General features: G+C 67.2%; 3 protein-coding genes across 7 annotated transcripts; 1 reads left to right on the plus strand and 2 right to left on the minus strand.

Annotated features, from left to right (window-relative positions):
- Positions 1 to 191: 191 nt before the first annotated feature.
- Positions 192 to 1,018, plus strand: LOC122153672 (small vasohibin binding protein). The gene is made up of 3 exons (XM_042795092.1): positions 192 to 302; positions 575 to 696; positions 809 to 1,018. Exons 2-3 carry the CDS (start codon positions 577 to 579, stop codon positions 893 to 895), a joined length of 207 nt encoding a protein of 68 aa, XP_042651026.1. The 5' UTR covers positions 192 to 302; positions 575 to 576; the 3' UTR covers positions 896 to 1,018.
- A 390-nt stretch (positions 1,019 to 1,408) lies between these two features.
- On the minus strand, positions 1,409 to 4,711 carry TMEM269 (transmembrane protein 269). Of its 5 annotated transcripts, none has more exons than XM_042795091.1 (6): positions 4,568 to 4,711; positions 2,877 to 3,024; positions 2,690 to 2,787; positions 2,444 to 2,587; positions 2,143 to 2,343; positions 1,409 to 2,038 (listed from the first exon to the last, which is right to left on the minus strand). In XM_042795091.1, the coding sequence occupies exons 1-6, from the start codon at positions 4,590 to 4,592 to the stop codon at positions 1,929 to 1,931; spliced, it is 726 nt and encodes a 241-aa protein (XP_042651025.1). In that variant the 5' UTR covers positions 4,593 to 4,711; the 3' UTR covers positions 1,409 to 1,928. The 5 variants fall into 5 exon arrangements, with proteins under 5 accessions (XP_042651025.1, XP_042651024.1, XP_042651022.1 ...); XM_042795090.1 differs by having other exon boundaries at positions 2,143 to 2,346; XM_042795088.1 differs by lacking the exon at positions 4,568 to 4,711 and having other exon boundaries at positions 2,877 to 3,467.
- Positions 4,712 to 6,812: 2,101 nt separating this feature from the next.
- On the minus strand, positions 6,813 to 10,541 carry CELA3B (chymotrypsin like elastase 3B). The gene is made up of 8 exons (XM_042794224.1): positions 10,508 to 10,541; positions 10,337 to 10,413; positions 10,159 to 10,256; positions 9,367 to 9,501; positions 9,119 to 9,255; positions 7,769 to 7,914; positions 7,521 to 7,673; positions 6,813 to 6,892 (listed from the first exon to the last, which is right to left on the minus strand). Exons 1-8 carry the CDS (start codon positions 10,539 to 10,541, stop codon positions 6,875 to 6,877), a joined length of 798 nt encoding a protein of 265 aa, XP_042650158.1. The 3' UTR covers positions 6,813 to 6,874.
- Positions 10,542 to 19,468: the final 8,927 nt, after the last annotated feature.

Here is a 19,468-nt window from a genome sequence, read left to right on the forward strand (position 1 = left end):
TGATGTATAGGGGCTGTGGTGTAGAGGGGCAGGGCTGTATAGGGCCGGTGCGGGCCCCGCCCCCCGGCCGTTCCCCGCCCGCCCGCCAGGCGGCGCTGCTGCGCCCCCGGCCCGCTTGCCGGCCTCGCTTGGGCACGCGCGGCCGCGACTGTCCGCGCATGCGCAGCGGGAGCGGCACCGCCACCCCACCCCCCCCCTCCACCTCGCTGGCGTCACGTCCGCGCGTGCGCCGCAGGGCCCGGCAGCTGCGCGCCGAGTGGGCGGGGCCTCGCCGCCATCTTGCCCCGCGCACGGCCCCGCCGGTACCGGGGAGCGGGGGGGCTGAGGGCAACGGGGGGGGGGGGGGGGGGGGGACGTTGAGGGGCGCTGAGGGGCAGGCGGGGATTTGGGGGGGGGGGGGCGGAGTGTGGGGAGCTGAAGGGACTGAGGGATGTGTGGGGGCCCCACGGGATCCCGGGGGGGGGGGGTGTGTGTCTGTCCGCGGGGTGAGCAGTGAGGGGGTGCGGGGGGGGGGCCGGCAGAGGAGGGGGTGGCCCTGGGGTGACCCCCCCCCCACCCCACACCCCCCCCCCAGCCATGGAGTCGAGCGGGGCCGGGCGGAAGGAGCGGCCGAAGCCCCGGGAGCCGGCGGCTCGCCTGGAGAAAGCCAAGCAGAAATCGGCGCAGCAGGAGCTGAAGCAGAGGCAGAGGGCGGAGGTGAGCCCACCCGGGGGAGGGACACGCACACGGACACACACGCACACGCACGACGGTGCCTGGGGCCGAATCCTGCCCCCCAGCACCACCTCTCTCTGCCCCCCTCCCGCAGATCTACGCCCTCAACCGAGTGATGACGGAGCTGGAGCAGCAGCAGTTCGACTCCTTCTGCAAGCAGATGCAGGCGTCGGGCGAGTGAGGCGGCCCCCCCCCATCCGCCGCCCACCCCCTTTTCCTAACCCTTTTGTTATTTATTATCGAATAAACACCCCCCCCCCCTTTTGGTTTTTTTTTTCTCAATAAAATCTGTGGTGGTTCCACATTTCTCCGGCTCCCGGTCCCTCGGCGGTGCCGGGTGGGATTGGCGCGGGGGTGGCCGGAGCGGGGCCTGGTGCCAGAGCAGCTGCGGCTGCTGGGCGCCAGCTCGGGCCCTCGGCCCGGCGCTTCCCCGCCGAGGGACGGGCTCCTGCCCCCGGCCGCGGGGTGGGGAAATCGGGGGGGGCTGCAGCCAGCTCTCGCAGCTGCTTGCGCCGCCGGCACCTCCCCGGGGACCCCGAGTGTTTCTCTCCCGCGCAAGGTTTGACCTTCGCTTCCTTCCTCCGCCCACGCGCCCTCCGGCCACCGCCGGCCGGCATCCTCCAGCTTTCCAGAGAGTTCGGCTCGCCGGCTTCGAATCCCGCTTTCCCCCCGCACCCCAGGGAGCAAACACCGAGAGGGGAAGAAAATAAAACATGTTAGAGAGATTATTTCCCTACAGCGACGGGTAAAATAATAAGTACCAAAACACCGCTGGTGCATCGGGTTTCAAACACCCTCTGGAAATCTGATCGGCGGCTTCCTCCCCGCAGAGAGGGGTGTCTTTGTTTTGGGGGTGTGAACCTCCCCCTTGTAATAAATTAACAATGTAAAGTGCGAGTGATCCCTAAATGTCACGTTCCCCTGCGCAGCGAATGGTCTGGGGGTCTCTGGAGCGGGGCTGTTGTTCTTGTAACGGGGGATGGGGGTTTGCTGACACCCCCACGAGGGATGGGGTGTGGGGAGGGAATTTTGGGGCTCCCCTGAAGCACGGCCTTTTCTCCTGCTCAGTTATTTCCCTTTTCTAAACAGGCTCCCGCTGCGGGTCAGATTTGGTGAGAAGAGCAAAGGGAGAACCCGGCAGAGGAGGCGGCACCCGAGAGTGAGGAGGAGGAGGAAGAGGAAGGCTTTACTAGGCATTAGGCAGAGGCAGGGGTTTAGGCTTTGCAGCTCCAGATGGCAAAGGGGAAGATGATGTAGGATGTCGACCAGGCGAGGCAATAGACGGAAGCCACCGCCGCCGGCAAGAAGAGGACGGCCGCCACCCCTGCGGGTTGGGAAAAGCCTTTGGGATCTGCTTCTCCCTCCTCCGCTGCCAGCTGGGTGGGTTTGATTACCCCCCCCCCCCCTCGATTTTGTCCCTGTCCTTACCTCCAGCGTAAACCAATTTTTTCCAGAGCTGGGACTCCAGCACCTTGTCGTGGGGGTAGAAACCCCGATCGACCATGAAGAGGATCATGACGATGGCGGCGACGCGCAGCAGGGTGACGTTACCCCCCGTCAGCAGGAAGGTGCCCGCCAGCAGCGAGGAGGCGTAGGGACAGGGCAGCCCCCGGTAGGTGAAGGGGATCCCTGCTGGGTGCTAAACGTTCAGCTGGGGCGGGGAGGGGGGGAAATCACTCCCCCCCCCCCCCCCCCCCCCAAAAAAAACAAACCAAAATGCTCATCTTACCACTGGAGAAGAAGCACAGGCGAGTGAATACGGCCATCACGTATGCAATGGCCAGCAGCCCGTCCAGGACGCCCTGCGGCTGCAGCAGCAGCGCCGTGGCCAGCCCGAAGGTGGTGAAGTCGGCGAAATCATCCAGTTTGGCACCTGCGAGCAGCGAGCGGGCAGCTGCCGGGCTGGGGGGGGGGCAGGGGAGAAATCGGGGGGCTGGGGGGGGGGGGGGCTGCCGGGGCAGCGGGACGGACTCACCCAGCGCCGAGCAGGCGTCGAGCTGTCGGGCGACGGCTCCGTCGGCCAAATCGAGCAGGAACCCGACCAGCAGCAGCCAGCACGAGTGGTGGTACTGCCTGGGGAGGGCAAAACCGATGGGACCCCCTCCTTTTACATCCCAACCCCCCCCCCTCCCAATTTCACCCCGTTTCCCCTTTCTCCCCACCTGTTGAGGCTGCAGAGGATGGAGGAGAGCCCCGCCACCAGATTGGCCACGGAGAGCCCGTTAGCGGCGTTTTTCCGGATGAACTCCAGCGTCCGACCCCGGCCCGCTCGCTCGCTCAGGAACAGCTTCTTCGTGGACTGGAAAATACCTGCAACCCGCCGAGGCGGCCGGTCAAGGGCGGAACCGACGGCCGCTTTCCAACCGGGGAGGTGGATAAACCCTCCCCGAGGTAGCAGGTCGGTGCTGGGGAGGGGGGGACAAAGCCCTGCAGCCCCCCCCTCCAGTGCTGGGAAGGGGCCAGAGGAGATTTTGGGGGGGGGGTGCTGCCGACGGCAGGAGCCTTGCTGGCTGTTCCCCTCCTCAAACCGAAGTCCCCAAAAGCCTTTTAGCAAGCGGCGAGGTTTGTGGGTTGGTTTTTGGTGTTGGTTTTTTTTTTTTTTTTTCAAGCCCTGCATCTTATCTACCCACCAGAGGCGAAAATAAAACCAAATAAACCGATAAAAGAACCACAAAAAGAAAAAAAAAAAAAGAAAAATAAATCCAATCCCAAGCTTAGACTAAAAGCCAACCCCGGTTTTAAGCTCTATTGATCTTATATACCTATAGGGCTAAGCTTTAGAGAAAGAGTTTAAGGGTCATGTCCTACTAGTGGGCTTTGCACCCTGCCTTTGCCGTGGTCCCAAAGCCAGGCAAGCTGGTGAGATCCTTCATCTGAAAGAAAACAGCACGTCAGAGCAAAACAAAAGCCACCCCCAGCCCTCGCCTCCCCCCTTTACCCGCACCCGGCTGAGCCCAGGCCAACTCATCACCGTCCCGGCGCCGAAACACCACCGAAATCTGCTCCCGAGGTGTCAAAGAAAAACTTTGGTTGCAAGGAATTAAATTAGATTCCTGGTTTGGGGAATGCCGGCGGGGTCGGTGGCTCTGCGTGCCGCTGGTGGTGACCTTTGGACACCGCGCCCTGAGCCGCCGGCCCGGGCCCGGCCGGGGGTGGAAAACCCCCCCCCGACCTGCCGGTGCCGTCGCTCCGCCGCATCGGCTTTTACCGGTGTTTTTTTGGGGTGCTGAGCACGCACCTGACGCTGTAACCCGCTTCGTTACCTTGGTTGGGGCTAATCTGGCGGGGTTTGGGGGCTCCAAAGGCAAAAAGAGACAAAAGACGGCAGTTTTGGGGCGCACTGACACCATCCCCACCCTCCCTAGTGCCGGGCAGGATCAGGCCCCCGGGGGGGGTTACCAGTGCTGGTTCCAGGCACCGCTGAGCGTCACAATCCCCGGGCATCGCCGCGGCACCCAAACTTGCCCGTTTTTGGCGTTTCTAGTCCCAAAAGCGACAGGGCGGGAAGGACCTCCCCAGCTCCACGCCGCTGCCTGCGCATTTTAATACTATTTCTGGGGGAGAAAAATGTGGTTTTGGCTCTCCCAGGTGACCTCACAATGAGTTACGGGTGTCTCTTCACTCCCGGGGGGACTTGCCCCCCTCTCCAAGGCCGAGGGGAAAAGAGGGTTCAGCTGGAGAAGCTGCAGAATTAACCTGGTTTTTGAGGGCTACTTTATGCTTTTTATGCTTTTCTGCCCCAACTTGCAGCGGCGCTTGCCCCACGACCCTTACTTTTCCTCTAAACCCCCCAAAACCGGCGATTTTTGCAGGGGGGGGCGACGCCTTGCGCAGTGGCCAAGCTGGCACTTACCGACCGGCGGTGACACCATCCACATGGCTGCGGCGGTGGCGGTGACGCCCTGGCAAGGGGAAACTGAGGCAGGGGCCACTCGGCGGGCGCTCGCCCGGTGCGGCGGCGACGCCGCGTTATATAAGGAAAAGCTTCACCGGCTGAGTCACCCGGCCGGGGGTGGGTCCGGCCAGAGGACACGGGGGTTTTCAGAGGCGGCTGGCACCACCGGCGAGGGAGGAGCTGGCCCGGGGGGGCCCGGGGGCTGTGCCAGCCCCGCAGCACCCGTGCCAGGCTAACAGCACCCGTGCCAGGCTCACAGCACCCGTGCCAGGCTAACAGCACCCGTGCCAGGCTAACAGCACCCGTGCCAGGCTCACAGCACCTGTGCCAGGCTCACAGCACCCGTGCCAGGCTAACAGCACCCGTGCCAGGCTCACAGCACCTGTGCCAGGCTCACAGCACCCGTGCCAGGCTAACAGCACCTGTGCCAGGCTAGCAGCACCCGTGCCAGGCTAACAGCACCCATTCCAGGCTAACAGCACCTATGCCAGGCTAGCAGCACCCGTGCCAGGCTAACAGCACCTATGCCAGGCTAACAGCACCCGTGCCAGGCTCACAGCACCCGTGCCAGGCTAGCAGCACCCATGCCAGGCTCACAGCACCCATGCCAGACTAACAGCACCCATGCCAGGCTAGCAGCACCCACGCCAGGCTCACAGCACCCGTGCCAGGCTCACAGCACCCGTGCCAGGCTCACAGCACCCATGCCAGGCTCACAGCACCCCTGCCAGGCTAGCAGCACCCATTCCAGGTGTGGACCACCCATGCCCCACTCACAGCACCTTTGCCACCCTTGCAGCACCCTTAGCAGGCTCGCAGTGCCCCTGCCAGGCTTGGAGCACCCATAAGAGACCCACAGCACCCATACCGTGGTTTGCATTACCCATGCCATGCTCACAGCACCCGTACTGCGCTTGTAGCACCCACACCAGTCTCGCAGCACCCATGTCTCGCTTGTAGCACCTACTCCAGTCCTCACAGCACCCGTGCCAGGCTCATAGCACCCACGTGAGGTTCGCAGCACCCGTGCCAGCCCCCAGCCCACCGCTGCCACCGCGGCGCGTTGGCCCCCGCGCCGTTCCACCACCCTTTCCTGCTGCCGCCGGGGGTCACGGCCGGTGCCGATAAGAATCCGCCGGCTCAGGCAGGTGCCACCGCGTTGGGTCACCCCGTCTCCCCTCCTTGGGGCCCTCAGCAGACAGCACCCACTTGTGCAAGGGTGTCACGAGTTAGGGCAGCCTCGGCCCCCCCCCCCCCCCCCTCCACCCCGAGGCGGACAACAGCGGCGATGCTGGGCCACTGCGGGAAGAGCAAAGGTCCCCCGGGACACGGTGACAAGGGGCCAATAAAACTTATACAGCCCCGGTGCCCCGCGGCGGGAATTTTCCACCTGGATCCCCAGGGGAATTGGGGGGGGGTGTGGGGGGGTGCTTGTAGCACCCATCCCTGCGGGGTGCCTGGGTGGGGTTGGAAGACGTGGGGTGCCCCGGATGGCGGGGGTCCCAGGGGTGCTGGCCGCGGCGGGGTCACCGGTGAAAGGGCTCTTTGTTCACCAGTCACGCGCCGGTGGCGGCGGTTGCGAAGCGACGGCCGGGCCTGGAGGGCAGGAGGCGGTGGGAGAGCCCCCGCCCTGGCTGTGCGGCCCCAGGGGTGCCTGGAGGGGGCCATCCCCCGGGCCTCGGGGCGCCTCGGGGAGGGGGGGGCCCATCCCCGTGTGTGCGGCCCCAGGGGTGCCTGGAGGGGGCCATCCCCCGGGCCTCGGGGCGCCTCGGGGAGGGGGGGGCCCATCCCCGTGGTGCTAGGACGTCACCGGGTGCCCATCACCGTGGCGTCAGGGCACACGGCTGAGGCCATCCCTGCGTCCTCAGGGCACTTTAGGGGGGCCCATCCCCGTGGCATTGAGGCATCTTGGGGTACCCGTCCCTTTGACATCGTGGTGCCCATCCCCGTGGCTTCAGGGCACCTCGGGGTGCTTGTTCTCCTGGCACCTGGGTGGCTTTGGGTGCCCATCCCCGTGGTATCTGGGCACCTATGGGTGCTCATCCCCGTGGCATCGCGGCTCCTCAGGGTGAACTGTCCCTGTGGCAGCTGAGTGTCACTGGGTGCCCATCCCCATGGTATCTGGGTGCCGGTGGGCGCTTCCCCCCCCGCCCCCCCAGCCGGTGCCACGTGCTGCCCTCCCCCAGCACAGGGACACGCGTGGTTGCCAGCGCTGTGGGTTTATTTGCCCGATGCCGGACCAGGAGGTTGCCGCCGTCACCGCGCTCAGTTCTGGCTCATGGTCTGGAAGGGAGAAGCTGCTCAGGGTCGGGGTGCAGCACCCTGGCACCCCAAGCACCCTGGCACCCAGCACCCTGGTACACCAGTTGCCCAGCACCCTGGTACCCCGGCATCATGGCACCCCAGCACCCCTGTACCCTGGTACCCCAGCTCCCCAGCACTCTGATACCATGGCACCCCAAGCACCCTGCCACCCAGCACCCTAATGCCCTGGTACCCCAGCTCCCCAACACCCTGGCACCCCAGCACCCCAATACCCTGGCACCCCAGCACCCCAATACCCTGGTACCCCAGCACCCCTTCACCCTAATACCCTGGTACCCCAGCTCCCCAACACCCTGGCACCCCAGCACCCCAATACCCTGGCACCCCAGCACCCCTGCACCCTAATACCTTGGTACCCCAGCTGTCCAATACCCTGGCACCCCAGCACCCCAATACCCTGGTACCCCAGCTCCCAACACCCTGGCACCCCAGCACCGCAGTGCTCTGGCACCCTAAGCACCCCAACACCTTGACTCTCTGGCACCCCTGTCCCCTTGATGCCCCAGCACCCTGACACCTCAGCACCCCAGCGCCCTGGCAACCCGACATCACGGCACCCCGACCCCCCAGCACCCCGTCCCCCCACCTCGGCGATCCAGTCCTCGAAGGCGGAGACGCGGGTGAACACCGTCGGCTTCTTGGGCGCGTTGCAGCCCAGCCCCGAGACAAAGCTGGCGATGCCGTGCACCTCCCAGTGCCCATCAGCCGCCTGGCAGTTCAGGGGTCCCCCCGAGTCGCCCTGGGGTGCAGGATGGGGAGGGGTATCAGCACCGGGGGGGGGGGGTGGGTGTCGCAGTGTGTTTCCCCCCACCCCCAGCCCGGCGCAGCACTCACGTTGCAGCCGGACTTCTCGGCGCCGCCGGCGCAGATCATGGTGCGGCGGATGGCGAGGATGCCCCACCAGTCGGGCTGGCGGCAGCGCTCGTAGCCCACCACGGGCAGCAGCGCCTGCTGCAGCCGCTCGGGCAGCGGCCCCCCCGCTGCCACCCGGGCGTTAGGGGTGCCGGGGGTGCTGCGCCCAGTGCCCTGCTGCTGGCCCTGACCGCCCACCGTCATCCAGCCACCTGGCCATCCACCCCTCAGCCATCTGTCCCACATGCACCCAGCCAGCCATCCATGCCTTCATCCCTGCATCCTTCAAGTCCTCCTTCCCTCCATCTCCCAATCCATCCTTGCTCCATCCCTCCATTCCCCCATCTATCCCCCGTCCACCCCCCCAACCATCCCTCCATCTCCCATTCCATCTCTTCGTCCCTCCATCTCCCATTCCATCTCTCCATCCCTCCATCCACCCATCCATCCATCCATCCATCCATCCATCCATCCATCCATCCATCCATCCATCCACCCATCCCTCCATCCATCCATCTTCCTCCCATCTCCCCAACTATCCCCCATTCCAATCCCCCCATCCATCCCTCCATCTCCCCATCTCTCATTCCATCCTCTCCCCAAACATCCCTCCATCACCTCAACTATCTCCCATTCCACCCCCCCATTCATCCATCCATCACCTCCCATTCCATCTCCCCAACCATCTCCCATTCCATCCTCCCCCCAACCATCTCTCCATCTCCTCATCCACCCCCTCATCCATCCCTCCATCCCCCATTCCATTTCACCATCCATCCCTCCATCCCTCCATCCCTCCCTCCATCCATCCATCCATCCATCCATCCATCCATCCATCCATCCATCCATCCCTCCATCCCTCCCTCCATCCATCCATCCATCCATCCATCCATCCATCCATCCATCCATCCATCCATCCATCCCTCCATCCCTCCCTCCATCCATCCATCCATCCATCCATCCATCCCTCCATCCCTCCCTCCATCCCTCCCTCCATCCATCCCTCCATCCATTCCTCCCTCCATCCCTCCATCCCTCCCTCCATCACTCCATCCCTCCATCCCTCCATCCATCCATCTCCCCATCCATCCCTCCATCTTCCATTCCATCTCCCATTCCAGTCCCCCCCAACCATCCCTCCACCTGCCCATCCATCCCCCCCTCCATCCTTCCATCTCCTATTCCATCTCTCCATCCATCCCTCCCTCCCTCCATCTCCCCTTCCATCTCCCATTCCATCCTTCCCCCATCCGTCCCTCTATCCCCCCCCCATCCCCCCATCCCCCTCTCCCCCCCCCCCCCGGTGCCCCCCCCGGCCCCCCCCGGACGCACTGGCCAGCCTCCCCCAGCCGCTCAGGTAGCAGGGGTACCCGTCGGGCAGGATGGTGCCCGCCGGCGGCAGCCGCCCCGCCTGCACCTGGGTGTTGAGCACCGCCGGGCGCTGCAGCTTCAGCAGGGCGATGTCATTGCTGCCGCGCAGGGACACGTGTCACGAGGGGGTGTGGGGGGGGGGGGCTTGGGGACACCATCCCCAACCCCCACACCCCCGCCCCCGGAACCCCCCCAGGGACGCCGCTCACCCACAGGCCACGCAGGAGCTTCTCCATTTGGGGTGGACGAAGATGTCGGTGGGGTTGACGGGGATGCGCTGCTCGGGGCCCTCCCCAGCACCCATGTCGTACTCGCCCAGCACCACCTCGTAGGTGAGCGAGGAGCTACCCCGGGGGACGGGGACATCAGGGGACACCACGGTGCCTGAGGTGGCACCCCAGGGTGCTGCAGCCCCCTCCCCCCGCACCCATCCTGCACTGTACATCAGCCCTGCATCCCCCCTGCACCCACCACGACCTCCATGCACCCCCCTGCACCCCGCCTTTCCTCTGTGCACCCATCCCTGCACCCCGAACAATCTACGCACCCTGCACCCCCCCCCCCCGGCACCCATCCTTGTACCCCACACACCCCCTCCGGCCCCTACACCCCCCCTGCACCCCCCATCCCCTCATCACAGCACCCTGCAGAATCTCTATGCGACCCCCCCATCACCCCCTGCACCCGTCCCTGACCCCCAGCACCTCTCGGCACCCTTCATCCTCCCCATGCACCCATCCCTGCACCCCCCCTTTTACCCCGTACCCCCCCTGCACCCCCTTTGCACCATCCCTTCACCCTACACCCCCCCTGCACCCCCCAGCACCCATCCCTTCACGCCCCAGCACCCCTCTGCACCCTTTATCCTCCCCGTGCACCCACCCCTTCACCCCCCGCCCCGCACCCACCCCTTCACACCCCCCCCCCGCACCCACCCCTTCACCACCACCACCCCCCCCACCCGCCCAGCACCCGGGGGGGCTCTCGGGGGGGTCCCTCACGAGATGCAGTGTGCGGCCGTCATCACCCAGTCGGGCGCGATGAGGGTGCCGCCGCAGGTATGGCGGAAGGTGCCGTCCCGCTCGTACTGCAGTGAGATCTGCGGGGACACCGGTGGGTGCCACAGCACCCGTGGGCGCCCCCACCCCCCCCCCCCCCAATACCCCCCTGCCCGCTCACCTGCCAGGGCCAGCTATAGGGTGCAGCATCCTCCCCGTTGACCACCCGCGAGTCCGGCAGCACCGCAGCCCGGCTGCCTGCGGGACAGGGGGCCCATCACCCACCGGGCACCCGTCACCCCCCCCCCCCCGAGGTTGGGGACACGGGTGGGGGGGCTCGGGGACACCTTACCACCGGCCACCAGGAGCAGGAGGAGGCTCAGCATCGCGGTCTCGGCTCAGTCAGGGCGCCCGGGGGCGGCCGCTGGCCTTAAATCCTCCCCGGTATCGGGGGCACCCAAGGGCACCCCTGGGAACGGGCACCCGGCACCCAGCTGGGCGCTGGGGGGGCACCGGGGGGGGGGGTTAACCATTAACCTCAGTCCTGGGGGGACGTGGCACCCGGCACCCCGCCAGCTGCACACAGCAGAGACCCTATAGACCCCTGTGTGCCCTATAGCCCCCATATGCCCCTGGTGCCCCCCATAGCCCCTATAACCCTACCTGTGTCCCCTATAGCCCCCAACCCCCCCCTGCCCCTGGTGCCCCCTATAGCCTCTATGCCCCTACAGATCCCATACCTCCCCTGCCCCTTGTGCCCCCCATATGGCCTCTCTGGCCCCTATAGCTCCCATGGACCCAGTGCCTCGTATATCCCCATCCCAGACCCCATAGACCCTGTGTCCCCCATAGCCCCCATACCCTCCATGCATCTGGTGCCCCCCCTCTGACCCCTATGGCCCCCATATATCCCCCCATCGCAGACCCCATAGCCCCTGTGACCCCCATAGCCCTATATCCTCAACGCCCCTGGTGCCCCCCTATAACCCCCTGTGCCCCCTATAGCCCCCATAACACCCATGCACTTAGTGCCCTATAGTCTCCCTATAAACACCTGTGCCCCCCCTAGCAGCTGTGACCCCTATAGCTCCTATATGTGCCTCCTATGTATATATGACCCCTATAGCTCCTTGTGTACCCCATAGTGCTCCATGGCCCTGGTACCCCCACGGCCCCTATAACCCCCCTGTGCCCCCCACAGCCCCCGGTACCCTCAGAGCCCCTATAGCCTCCTGCGTCCCCTATAGCCCCCATACTGCCCCACGTGGCTGCGGGCTGTGGGGTCCCATGGAGGCACCGTGTGCCCCATGGGGACACTCGTGTCACCCCTGTCTCTCCGTACATGTTCCCAGAGGTGCCCCCCATGCACCCCCCGGTGTCCCCATGCCCCCCCCCCCCCGTGTCCCATGGAAGTTCCCAGAGGTGCCACACGGTGTCCCCACCCCCACCCCCCCCCCCCCCCCCCCCCCCCCCCGTCTCCCCGTGGGCATGCACAGACGTGCCCCACGGTGTTCCCAGGCCCCCCCGTGTCCCCATGTAACTTCACAGAGGTGTCCCCACGCAATCCCATATCCCTGTAAAAGTTCCCACTGGTGCCCCCCTGACCTCCACGGCATTCCCACGCACCCCCGTGTCCCTGTAAAAGTTCCCAGAGGTGCCCCCCCCACCCTCCCACGACCCCATGGGCACACACAGAGGTGTCCCCAGTGTCCCCACGCACCACTGTCTCCCCGTGAAAGTTCCCCGTGGTGCCCCCCTGTCCCCCACGGCATTCCCACACCCGCCTCATGTCCCCGTGCAACTTCACAGAGGTGCCTCACGGTGTCCCCACGCCCACCCCGTGTCCCCGTGCAACCTTCCAAATATGCCCCACAGAGACCCCACGCACCCCGTCTCCCCGTAAAATTTCCCAGTGGTGCCCCCACTATCTTCCACGGCATTCCCACTCCCGCCCGTGTCCCCGTGCAGCTTTAGAGGTGCCCCACGGTGTCTCCACGCACTCTTGTGTTCCTGCAAAAGTTCCCAGAGGTGCTCCCCGGTGTCCTCACGCCCCCCCCGTGTCCCCCTGGGCATGCACAGAAGTGTCCCCAGTGTCCCCACGCACCCCCGTCTCCCCGTAAAAGCTCCCAGTGGTGCCCCCACTATCTTCCACAGCATTCCCACGCACCCTCGTGTCCCAGTGCAACTTTACAAAGGTGCTCCCCGGTGTCCCCACGCACCCCCGTGTTCCCGTGCAAGTTCACAGTGGTGCCCCCACTATCCTCCACGGCATTCCCACGCACCCCCGTGTCCCCGTGCAAGTTCACAGAGGTGCTCCCCGGTGTCCCCACGCCACCCCGTGTCCCCATAAAAGTTCCCAGTGGTGCCCCCCGTGTCCTCCACGGCATTCCCACGCCCCCCCCGTGTCCCCGTGCAAGTTGCCGCAGGTGCCCCCACGGTGTCCCCACGCAACCCCGTCTCCCTGTAAAAGTTCCCAGAGTTTCCCCGGTGCTCCCCCCCGAATCATTTCCCGCTCCCCCCACCCCCCCCCTCCCGCCCCCCGTGGGCGCGCTCTCGGGTGGCCCCGCCCCACGCGGGCCGGGGCGGGGCGTGGCGGGCGCGGCGCGGAGCGGAGCGGGCCGGGAGCGGAGCGGCGGGGCCGGAGCGGGGCGATGGGGCCGGGGGGAGCGGCGGCGCTGGGCGCCCTCCTGCTGCTGGGACCCCTCCTCGGAGTGAGTGACACCCCCCCCCCCCGCCACGGCCCCCCCGGGAATAGGGGTCCCCCGGGGGCGGGGGGTGGTGGTGGGGGGTGTCCCGAAAGGAGTTGGGGGTGTCCTAAAGGGGTTGGGATCCCCCCCCGCGGCGTTGGGGCGCTTTGAGGGAGTTGGGATCCCCTGAGAGGGGTTGGGGTCCCTTAAAGGAGTTGCGGTCCCCCCGCGGGGTTGGGGTTCTTTGAAGGATTTGGGGGTCCGGTCCCCCTCCCCCTTCCCCCCCCCCCCCCCCCCCGCCCGGAGTTGCGGTCCTCCCGCGGAGTTGGGGTTCTTTGAAGGATTTGTGGTCCCCCCGCGGAGTTGGGGTTCTTTGAAGGATTTTGGGGTCCTCCCAAGGGGTTGCGGTCCCTCCGCGGAGTCGGGGTCCCTCGAAGGAGATGGGGTCCCGCCCAGAGGGAATTGGGGTGTCGTGTGTGTGTCCCCCTCCCCGATCTACAGGAGGTCCCCGCTGTTGTGCTCGGGTCGCTAAGGGAATTGGGGTTCCCCCCCCCCCGGGTACTGAGGGGATGCAGGGAACCCAGGATCTCGCCCTGTCCCGTCAGGGAATTGGGGTTCCCCTGGGGAATCAAGGGGAGGTGGGGTCCCCAACCCCTGAGGGATTGGGATGTCCCCTACCCCGTACCAGGGGGATGCGGGGTCCCTGGCACGCTGCCCCAGTCTCTAAGGAATTGGGGTGTCGTGTCGTCGTCCCCCCCCCCCCCATACCGGGGCATGTGGGGAACCCCCAGCATCCTGCCCTGGCCCCTGGAGGAATTTGGGTCCCCCCGGGCACCGAGGAGAGGGGGGTCCCCATCCCCATGCCCTGTCCCGCCTGGGAATTGGGGTCCCCCCCGAACCCGGGGTGCGCGGGGGCTCCGTGCCCTGTCCCCTCAGGGAATCGGGGTCCCCCGCGGAGGGGGGGGTGGGGTGTCCCCATCATCCCCCAAAGCCACCCATGGGCCCCCGACCGTGGGGGGCGAGCTGTGCCGCCCCCCCCCCCCCCAGGGATCCCACTGCTCCCCCTCGTCCTGGGTCGGGGCCACGTATAGGGGCACATCGTGCTTTTGGGGTGCTGCCCCCCCCCATTCCCCTCTCCCATCCCGGCTAAATTTAAAGGGTGACGGGTGGCGCCGGCCACCCTAAAAATAGCTCTCCGAAAATATTCCCCCCGGGGGGGGGGGTGGCGAGGCTGCATCTAGGGGTGCCCTGGGGGGGGCCACACCCAGCTTGGGTGCGGGGGGGGGGGGGGGGGGGGGGATGGGACACCTCTGGGTGTCCCCCAAGAGGGTGCAGAGTGGATTTGTACTGTGGGGCAGGGCACCCGCTATTTGAGGGGGGTCCCCAAGCAGGGTAGAGGAGGGGGGGGCTGGTGGCGATATGGGGGGGGGGGGCACCCCCCGTGGCGGGGGGGGGCCAGGGGGTGGTTTGGGCCTGGGATGGTGCCCGGGGCTGAGAACAGAGGGGGCCTTGTTGCTTGGGGCCATGCTGGCAGGGCTGCCGCCCCCCCACCTCCTCCGTGGGGCTCCCACCCACGTCCCGGGGGGGGCTGGTGGGGACGGAGGGGGCGGGGTCCCCACTTTACACCCCCCCCCCCAACCCCTTTGCGCTATGGGACAGGGGGGATTTGGGGACACCCTGATGGGGTAGCACCCCAATATCACACCCCCCCCCCACTCGGGATGCTGAGGGATGTGTCCCCCACTTAAAAAATTGCAAGGGGGGTGTCCACCCACTCCCACGGGGGGGGTCTGGCGGGGGGGATGATGGGGTGACCCCCCCCGAAGGCTGCAAAGGGTTAAAGTTGGGGGGCGGGGGGCGAGGGCGCAGCAAGAATGTGCAATAAGATCGCCAGGCCTGGGGGGGGGGGGGAAGGGTGGGGAGACGGGGGAAGCCCACGCACACGCACCCCCCACCCCCCCACTCCGGGGGCGCTCCCGGCACCCTCCCGCTTGCACGCGCGCTCTTGCACGCTCGCGTGTGCACCACGCTCGCGCCGGCTTCCCCCGCTCCCACGCCTCGCGGCGGGGGGTTTGGGGTTGCGGGGGTCCCCCCGTAGGGGGGATAATTGGGGGGGGACACCCCCCCCCTCCCCCCATGGCCCCCAGCGCACGTGGCCCCGCGCGCTCCCAGCGCTCCTTTCCCATCGCCAAAGATGGCCCGGCCGGGAGGAGGAGGAGGAGGAGGAGGAGGAGGAGGAAGAGCAGGAGGCGGCCGGCCCGGACTCCCGGGTCCCCTCGGCGCCCCTGGGGCGTTCCCGCCCCCCCCCCCCCCCCTCCCGCAACTCGGCTCTTTGGGGATAAATTAGGCAATGCCAGCAGGGAGGAATGCAGCGTCGGGGGGGGGGGCACACACATAGATTTTGGGGCCCCCCCCTTTTCCCCCGGTGGAGTGAGTTTGGCCCTGCAGCTGTTTTCACGGTTTCACCCCCAAATCTCCACGGAGGGGTGGGGAGGGGGAGGTCAGGCAGCTGCCTGTACCCCCCACCCCCACCCCCCCCCCGGGACCAGCATCCCGCCAGCTGTGCTGGCAAACCACCCCCCCCCAAAACCCAGGGGGTCCCGGCCCCCCCCAAACCCGGGGGGAGCTCAGCACCGTAGCGGGGTCCCCTCGATCCCCAGGGACCCCCAGGGGAGGACGAAGTTTTGGGGGCGGGGAGGGGGGAAACCACCTTTTAGCCACGACCTTGGGGGAACAATAAGTCGGGGGGGGGGGGGGCCGGCTATTAATAACCCCCCCGGTTATTATTCCTGCTTTGCGTCACCTCCTCTTCCTCGTCCGGATGAAGTAAAGGAGGGGGGGCACATCCAGATTGGGGGGGTGGAGGGGGGCACTTCCAGAATCTGGGGGGGAAAACCAGATTTTGGAAGGGGGGGGGGGGCACACATCCAGATTTTGACATCCAAATTGGCAGGGCGTGTGTTGAGGTTGGGGGGGTGTCCCCCCCCCCGGTTTGGGGCGCGAGGCCGTCGAGCGAAGCCGCACGTGGGCCAGGGTGGTGCTTCCTCACCCTCCTCTTCCTCAGGCCCCCCCCCCCCCCCCCCCTGAAGTTTTCCCCAGGGTGCGGGGCAGGATTTGGGCCGGTGAGTGGAAAATGTGAGCGGCGGCGGCAGCGTCCGGCCGGGCGCGGTGCCCCGGCGGCGGGGGGAACCCGGGCGTCCGGGGGTGCGGGGCCGCGGCGCGGGGAGGCTTCCGGTAACAGGAGAGGGGTGACCGTCCCCTCCCCGGCCACCGGCGGGGCCAGGACAGGCGGCTGCCCTTCCGCCCGCCAGGATGGGGCCCGCCGACTGCCAGGGCTGAGCACCCACCCGCTCGGTGCACGTGTGGGGAGAGCGAGGGGGGGGGTGGGGGGTGGGGGTGTGTGCAGAGACCCCACACGCTCAGTGCACGTGTGGGGGAGCCGACGGGTGAGCACCCACACGCTCGGGGGGGGGGGGGGGGCAAACGGCAGAGCACCGATGCGCTCGGTGGATGTGTGTGGGGCGGGTGGTAGCGGAGAACTGACCCACTCGGTGCACGCGTGGGGGGGAGTGGTGGCAGAGCACGTACACGCTCGGTGCGTGTGTGAGGGGCAGCGGCAGAGCACGTACACACTCAACACACGTGTGTGTGTGTGTGGGGGGGGGGGGGGGCAGCAGCAGAGAACCCACGCACTCAGTGCATGGAGAGGGGGGGATGGTGGCTCAGCGCACGCGTGGCGCCGTCCGTGCCTCAGTTTCCCCTTCTGCACCCCCCACCACCCCTTTCCCCAAGCAGCCGGGGCTGCGCTGGCACCTATGGGGCCCCCCCACCCAGAGCTGGACCCCGTTAGGGTGCCATGTCCCCCCCTCTTTGTGCGGGTGAGCAGCCACGTCCCCCCTTTTGTGTTTTTTCCCCCCCCCCCCCCCCGGGTGTCCCCCCCCTCCCCGTGTCCCCCGTCCCCAGCGCCCGCTTAATCCCCCGGCGCTTGTTTGCACAGCAAAGTGCTGCCCCGACGGATTCCTCACCCCGGCGGGCGCCAAGAGGGGGGCGGGGGGCACCCGCCGGGGCGGTGCACACGCGTGTGCGCAGCGGGGGGGGGGGGCGTGTGGGGGGGTGTGGGAATGCAGGCGTGCAGGAGTGGGCCGGTGCACACGCGTGTTGGCGTAGCGGCGCGGAGGCGTGCACGCGCTCGCCCGCCGGCCTCTGCGGCGTTGGCACACGCGTGTGTGGGGCCGCGTGGCAGCGGGCGTGCGCGTTGCCGGGTTGGTGCACGTGCGTGTGCGCAGCCCCACGCCCGCCATGCACGCGCGTCGCGCACCGGGGTGCGAATGCATGTGCACGGCCACATGTTGGCGTGCGCACGTGCACCCGTGTTGGTGTATACAGGCAGCGGTGCAAATGCGTGTGCACAGCCACATGCCACTGCACGCACGTGTCCCCGTGTCAGGGCACACATGTGCTGGTGCTAATGCATGTGTGCAGTCCCGTGTCAGTGTGCACATGCATCCCCATGTCAGTGCACACGTGTAATGGTGCAAACACGCATGCACTGCCCCATGCCACTGTGCACACACATCCTCGTGGCAGTGCATGCATGTAGTGGCGCAGAGGCATGTGCACAGCTGCAGGTTGGAGTGCACACACATCCCCGTGTCAGCGCATGCATACAGCGGTGCAAACGTGTGCAGAGCCGCGTGTCACTGTGCACACGCATCCCTGTGTCAGTGCGCACATGTAGCGGTGCAAACGCGTGTGCCCAGCCACATGTCAGTGTACACATGTATCCTCATGTCGGCACATGTATGTAGCAGTGAGAATGTGTGTGCACAGCCCCGTGTCAGTGTGCACACGTGTCCCTGGGTTGGCACACACACGTAGCAGTGCAAACGTGTGTGCACAGCCCCGTGTCAGTGTGCACACACGTCCCTGGGTTGGCACACACATGTAGCGGTGCAAACGTGTGTGGACAGCCCCGTGTCAGTGTGCACACGCGTCCCTGGGTTGGCACACACATGTAGCAGTGCAAGCACGTGTGCACAGCCCCGTGTCAGTGTGCACACACGTCCCTGGGTTGGCACACACATGTAGCGGTGCAAGCGTGTACCCAGCCCTCTGTCAGCGTGCACACGCGTCCCCGTGCCGGCACACGCACGCAGTACTGCAAACACACGTGCGCAGCCCCGTGTCAGCGCGCACACGCATCCCCGCCACGGCGCCCAGGCGTAGCGGCGCACACGCGTGTGCCCGGGCCCCGTGTCGGCGGCCCCACACCTCCCCGTGACGGCACCGCGGGCCCAGCGGCGCGAAGGCGTGCGCGCCCGGCCCGTGCGCTCCCCTCGCACCGCACACGCGTGTGCCCGCTGCCGTGGCGGTGCCGTGGCGGTGCAGGAATGCGGTGGGTGGGCGGTGAGCTCATCCCCACCCCCCCCCCCCCCCACCCCCCCGCGCGGCGCCGGCCGTGACTCCACCGCGCAGCTATGCGGCCCCGGCCCTGCCAGCGCCCGCCGGGTCCCCCCCCCCCCCCCCCACTCGGGCGGTGACGTGGCCTGGCACCCAGCGGGGGGGGGTGACGGGTGTCCCCCAGGTCACCCGCGGCACCCGGGGCGTGGCCGAGACCTCCTTCCCCGAGGACACAGTGGCCGACCACGTCGGGGACACGCGGGGACGCCGGTACTACGAGCAGCTCTCCGACGACGAGGACCTGGTGGCGTCGGGCGGTAAGGTGGCTGCGGGTGGGTGGGTGTCACCGTGGGCGGGTGCCACCCTGGGTGGGTGCCACCCTGGGTGCCGCTCACGCTGCCCCCCTGGCAGATGGCACCGGGATCTGGTGGCATCTGGCAGTAAGGTGGCACTGGGTGGGTGGGTGTCACCGTGGGTGGGTGCCACCGTGGGTGGATGTCACTATGGGTGGGTGTCACTATGGGTGGGTGCCACCCTGGGTGCCACCAGTGCTGTCCCCATGGCAGATGGCACCGGGACTTGGTGACATCTGGCAGTAAGGTGGCACCGGGTGGGTGGGTGTCACCATGGGTGGGAGTCACCCTGGGTGGGTGTCACTATGGGTGGGTGCCACCCTGGGTGCCACCAGTGCTGTCCCCATGGCAGATGGCACCGGGACTGGGTGGCATCTGGCAATAAGGTAGCACTGGGTGATCTGTGCCATGCTGGGTGGGTGTCACCGTGGGTGGGAGTCACCCTGGGTGGGTGCCACCATGAGTAGGTGCCACCCTGGGTGCCACTTCTGCTGTCCCCATGGCAGATGGCACTGGGACTTGGTGGCATCTGGCAGTAAGGTGGCACCGGGTGGGTGGGTGTCACCATGGGTGGGTGCCACCGTGGGTGGGTGCCACCCTGGGTGCCACGGGCGCTGTCCCCATTGCAGATGGCAGCGGGGAGGATGGCAGCGGTGTCACCTGGCCGCTGGTGGGCACTCCCCACGTACCCAGCGTCGGGCTGGCACCCACCGGTAAGGGGACGCCGTGGGGTGGCACTTGTCCCCTGGGTGCCACCCGCGTGTCACCGCTCTCAAGCTCTGTCATCTCTTCATCCTCCTCTTCCTCCTCTTCCTCTTCTTCCTCCTCCTCCTCCTCCTCCTCCTCGGCGGGCAGCGCCCGGGCCCCATCCCG

The sequence above is a fragment of the Tyto alba genome, unplaced genomic scaffold, assembly GCF_018691265.1.
Source record: "Tyto alba isolate M040663 unplaced genomic scaffold, T.alba_DEE_v4.0 Super-Scaffold_20000042, whole genome shotgun sequence".
NCBI lineage: Eukaryota > Metazoa > Chordata > Aves > Strigiformes > Tytonidae > Tyto > Tyto alba.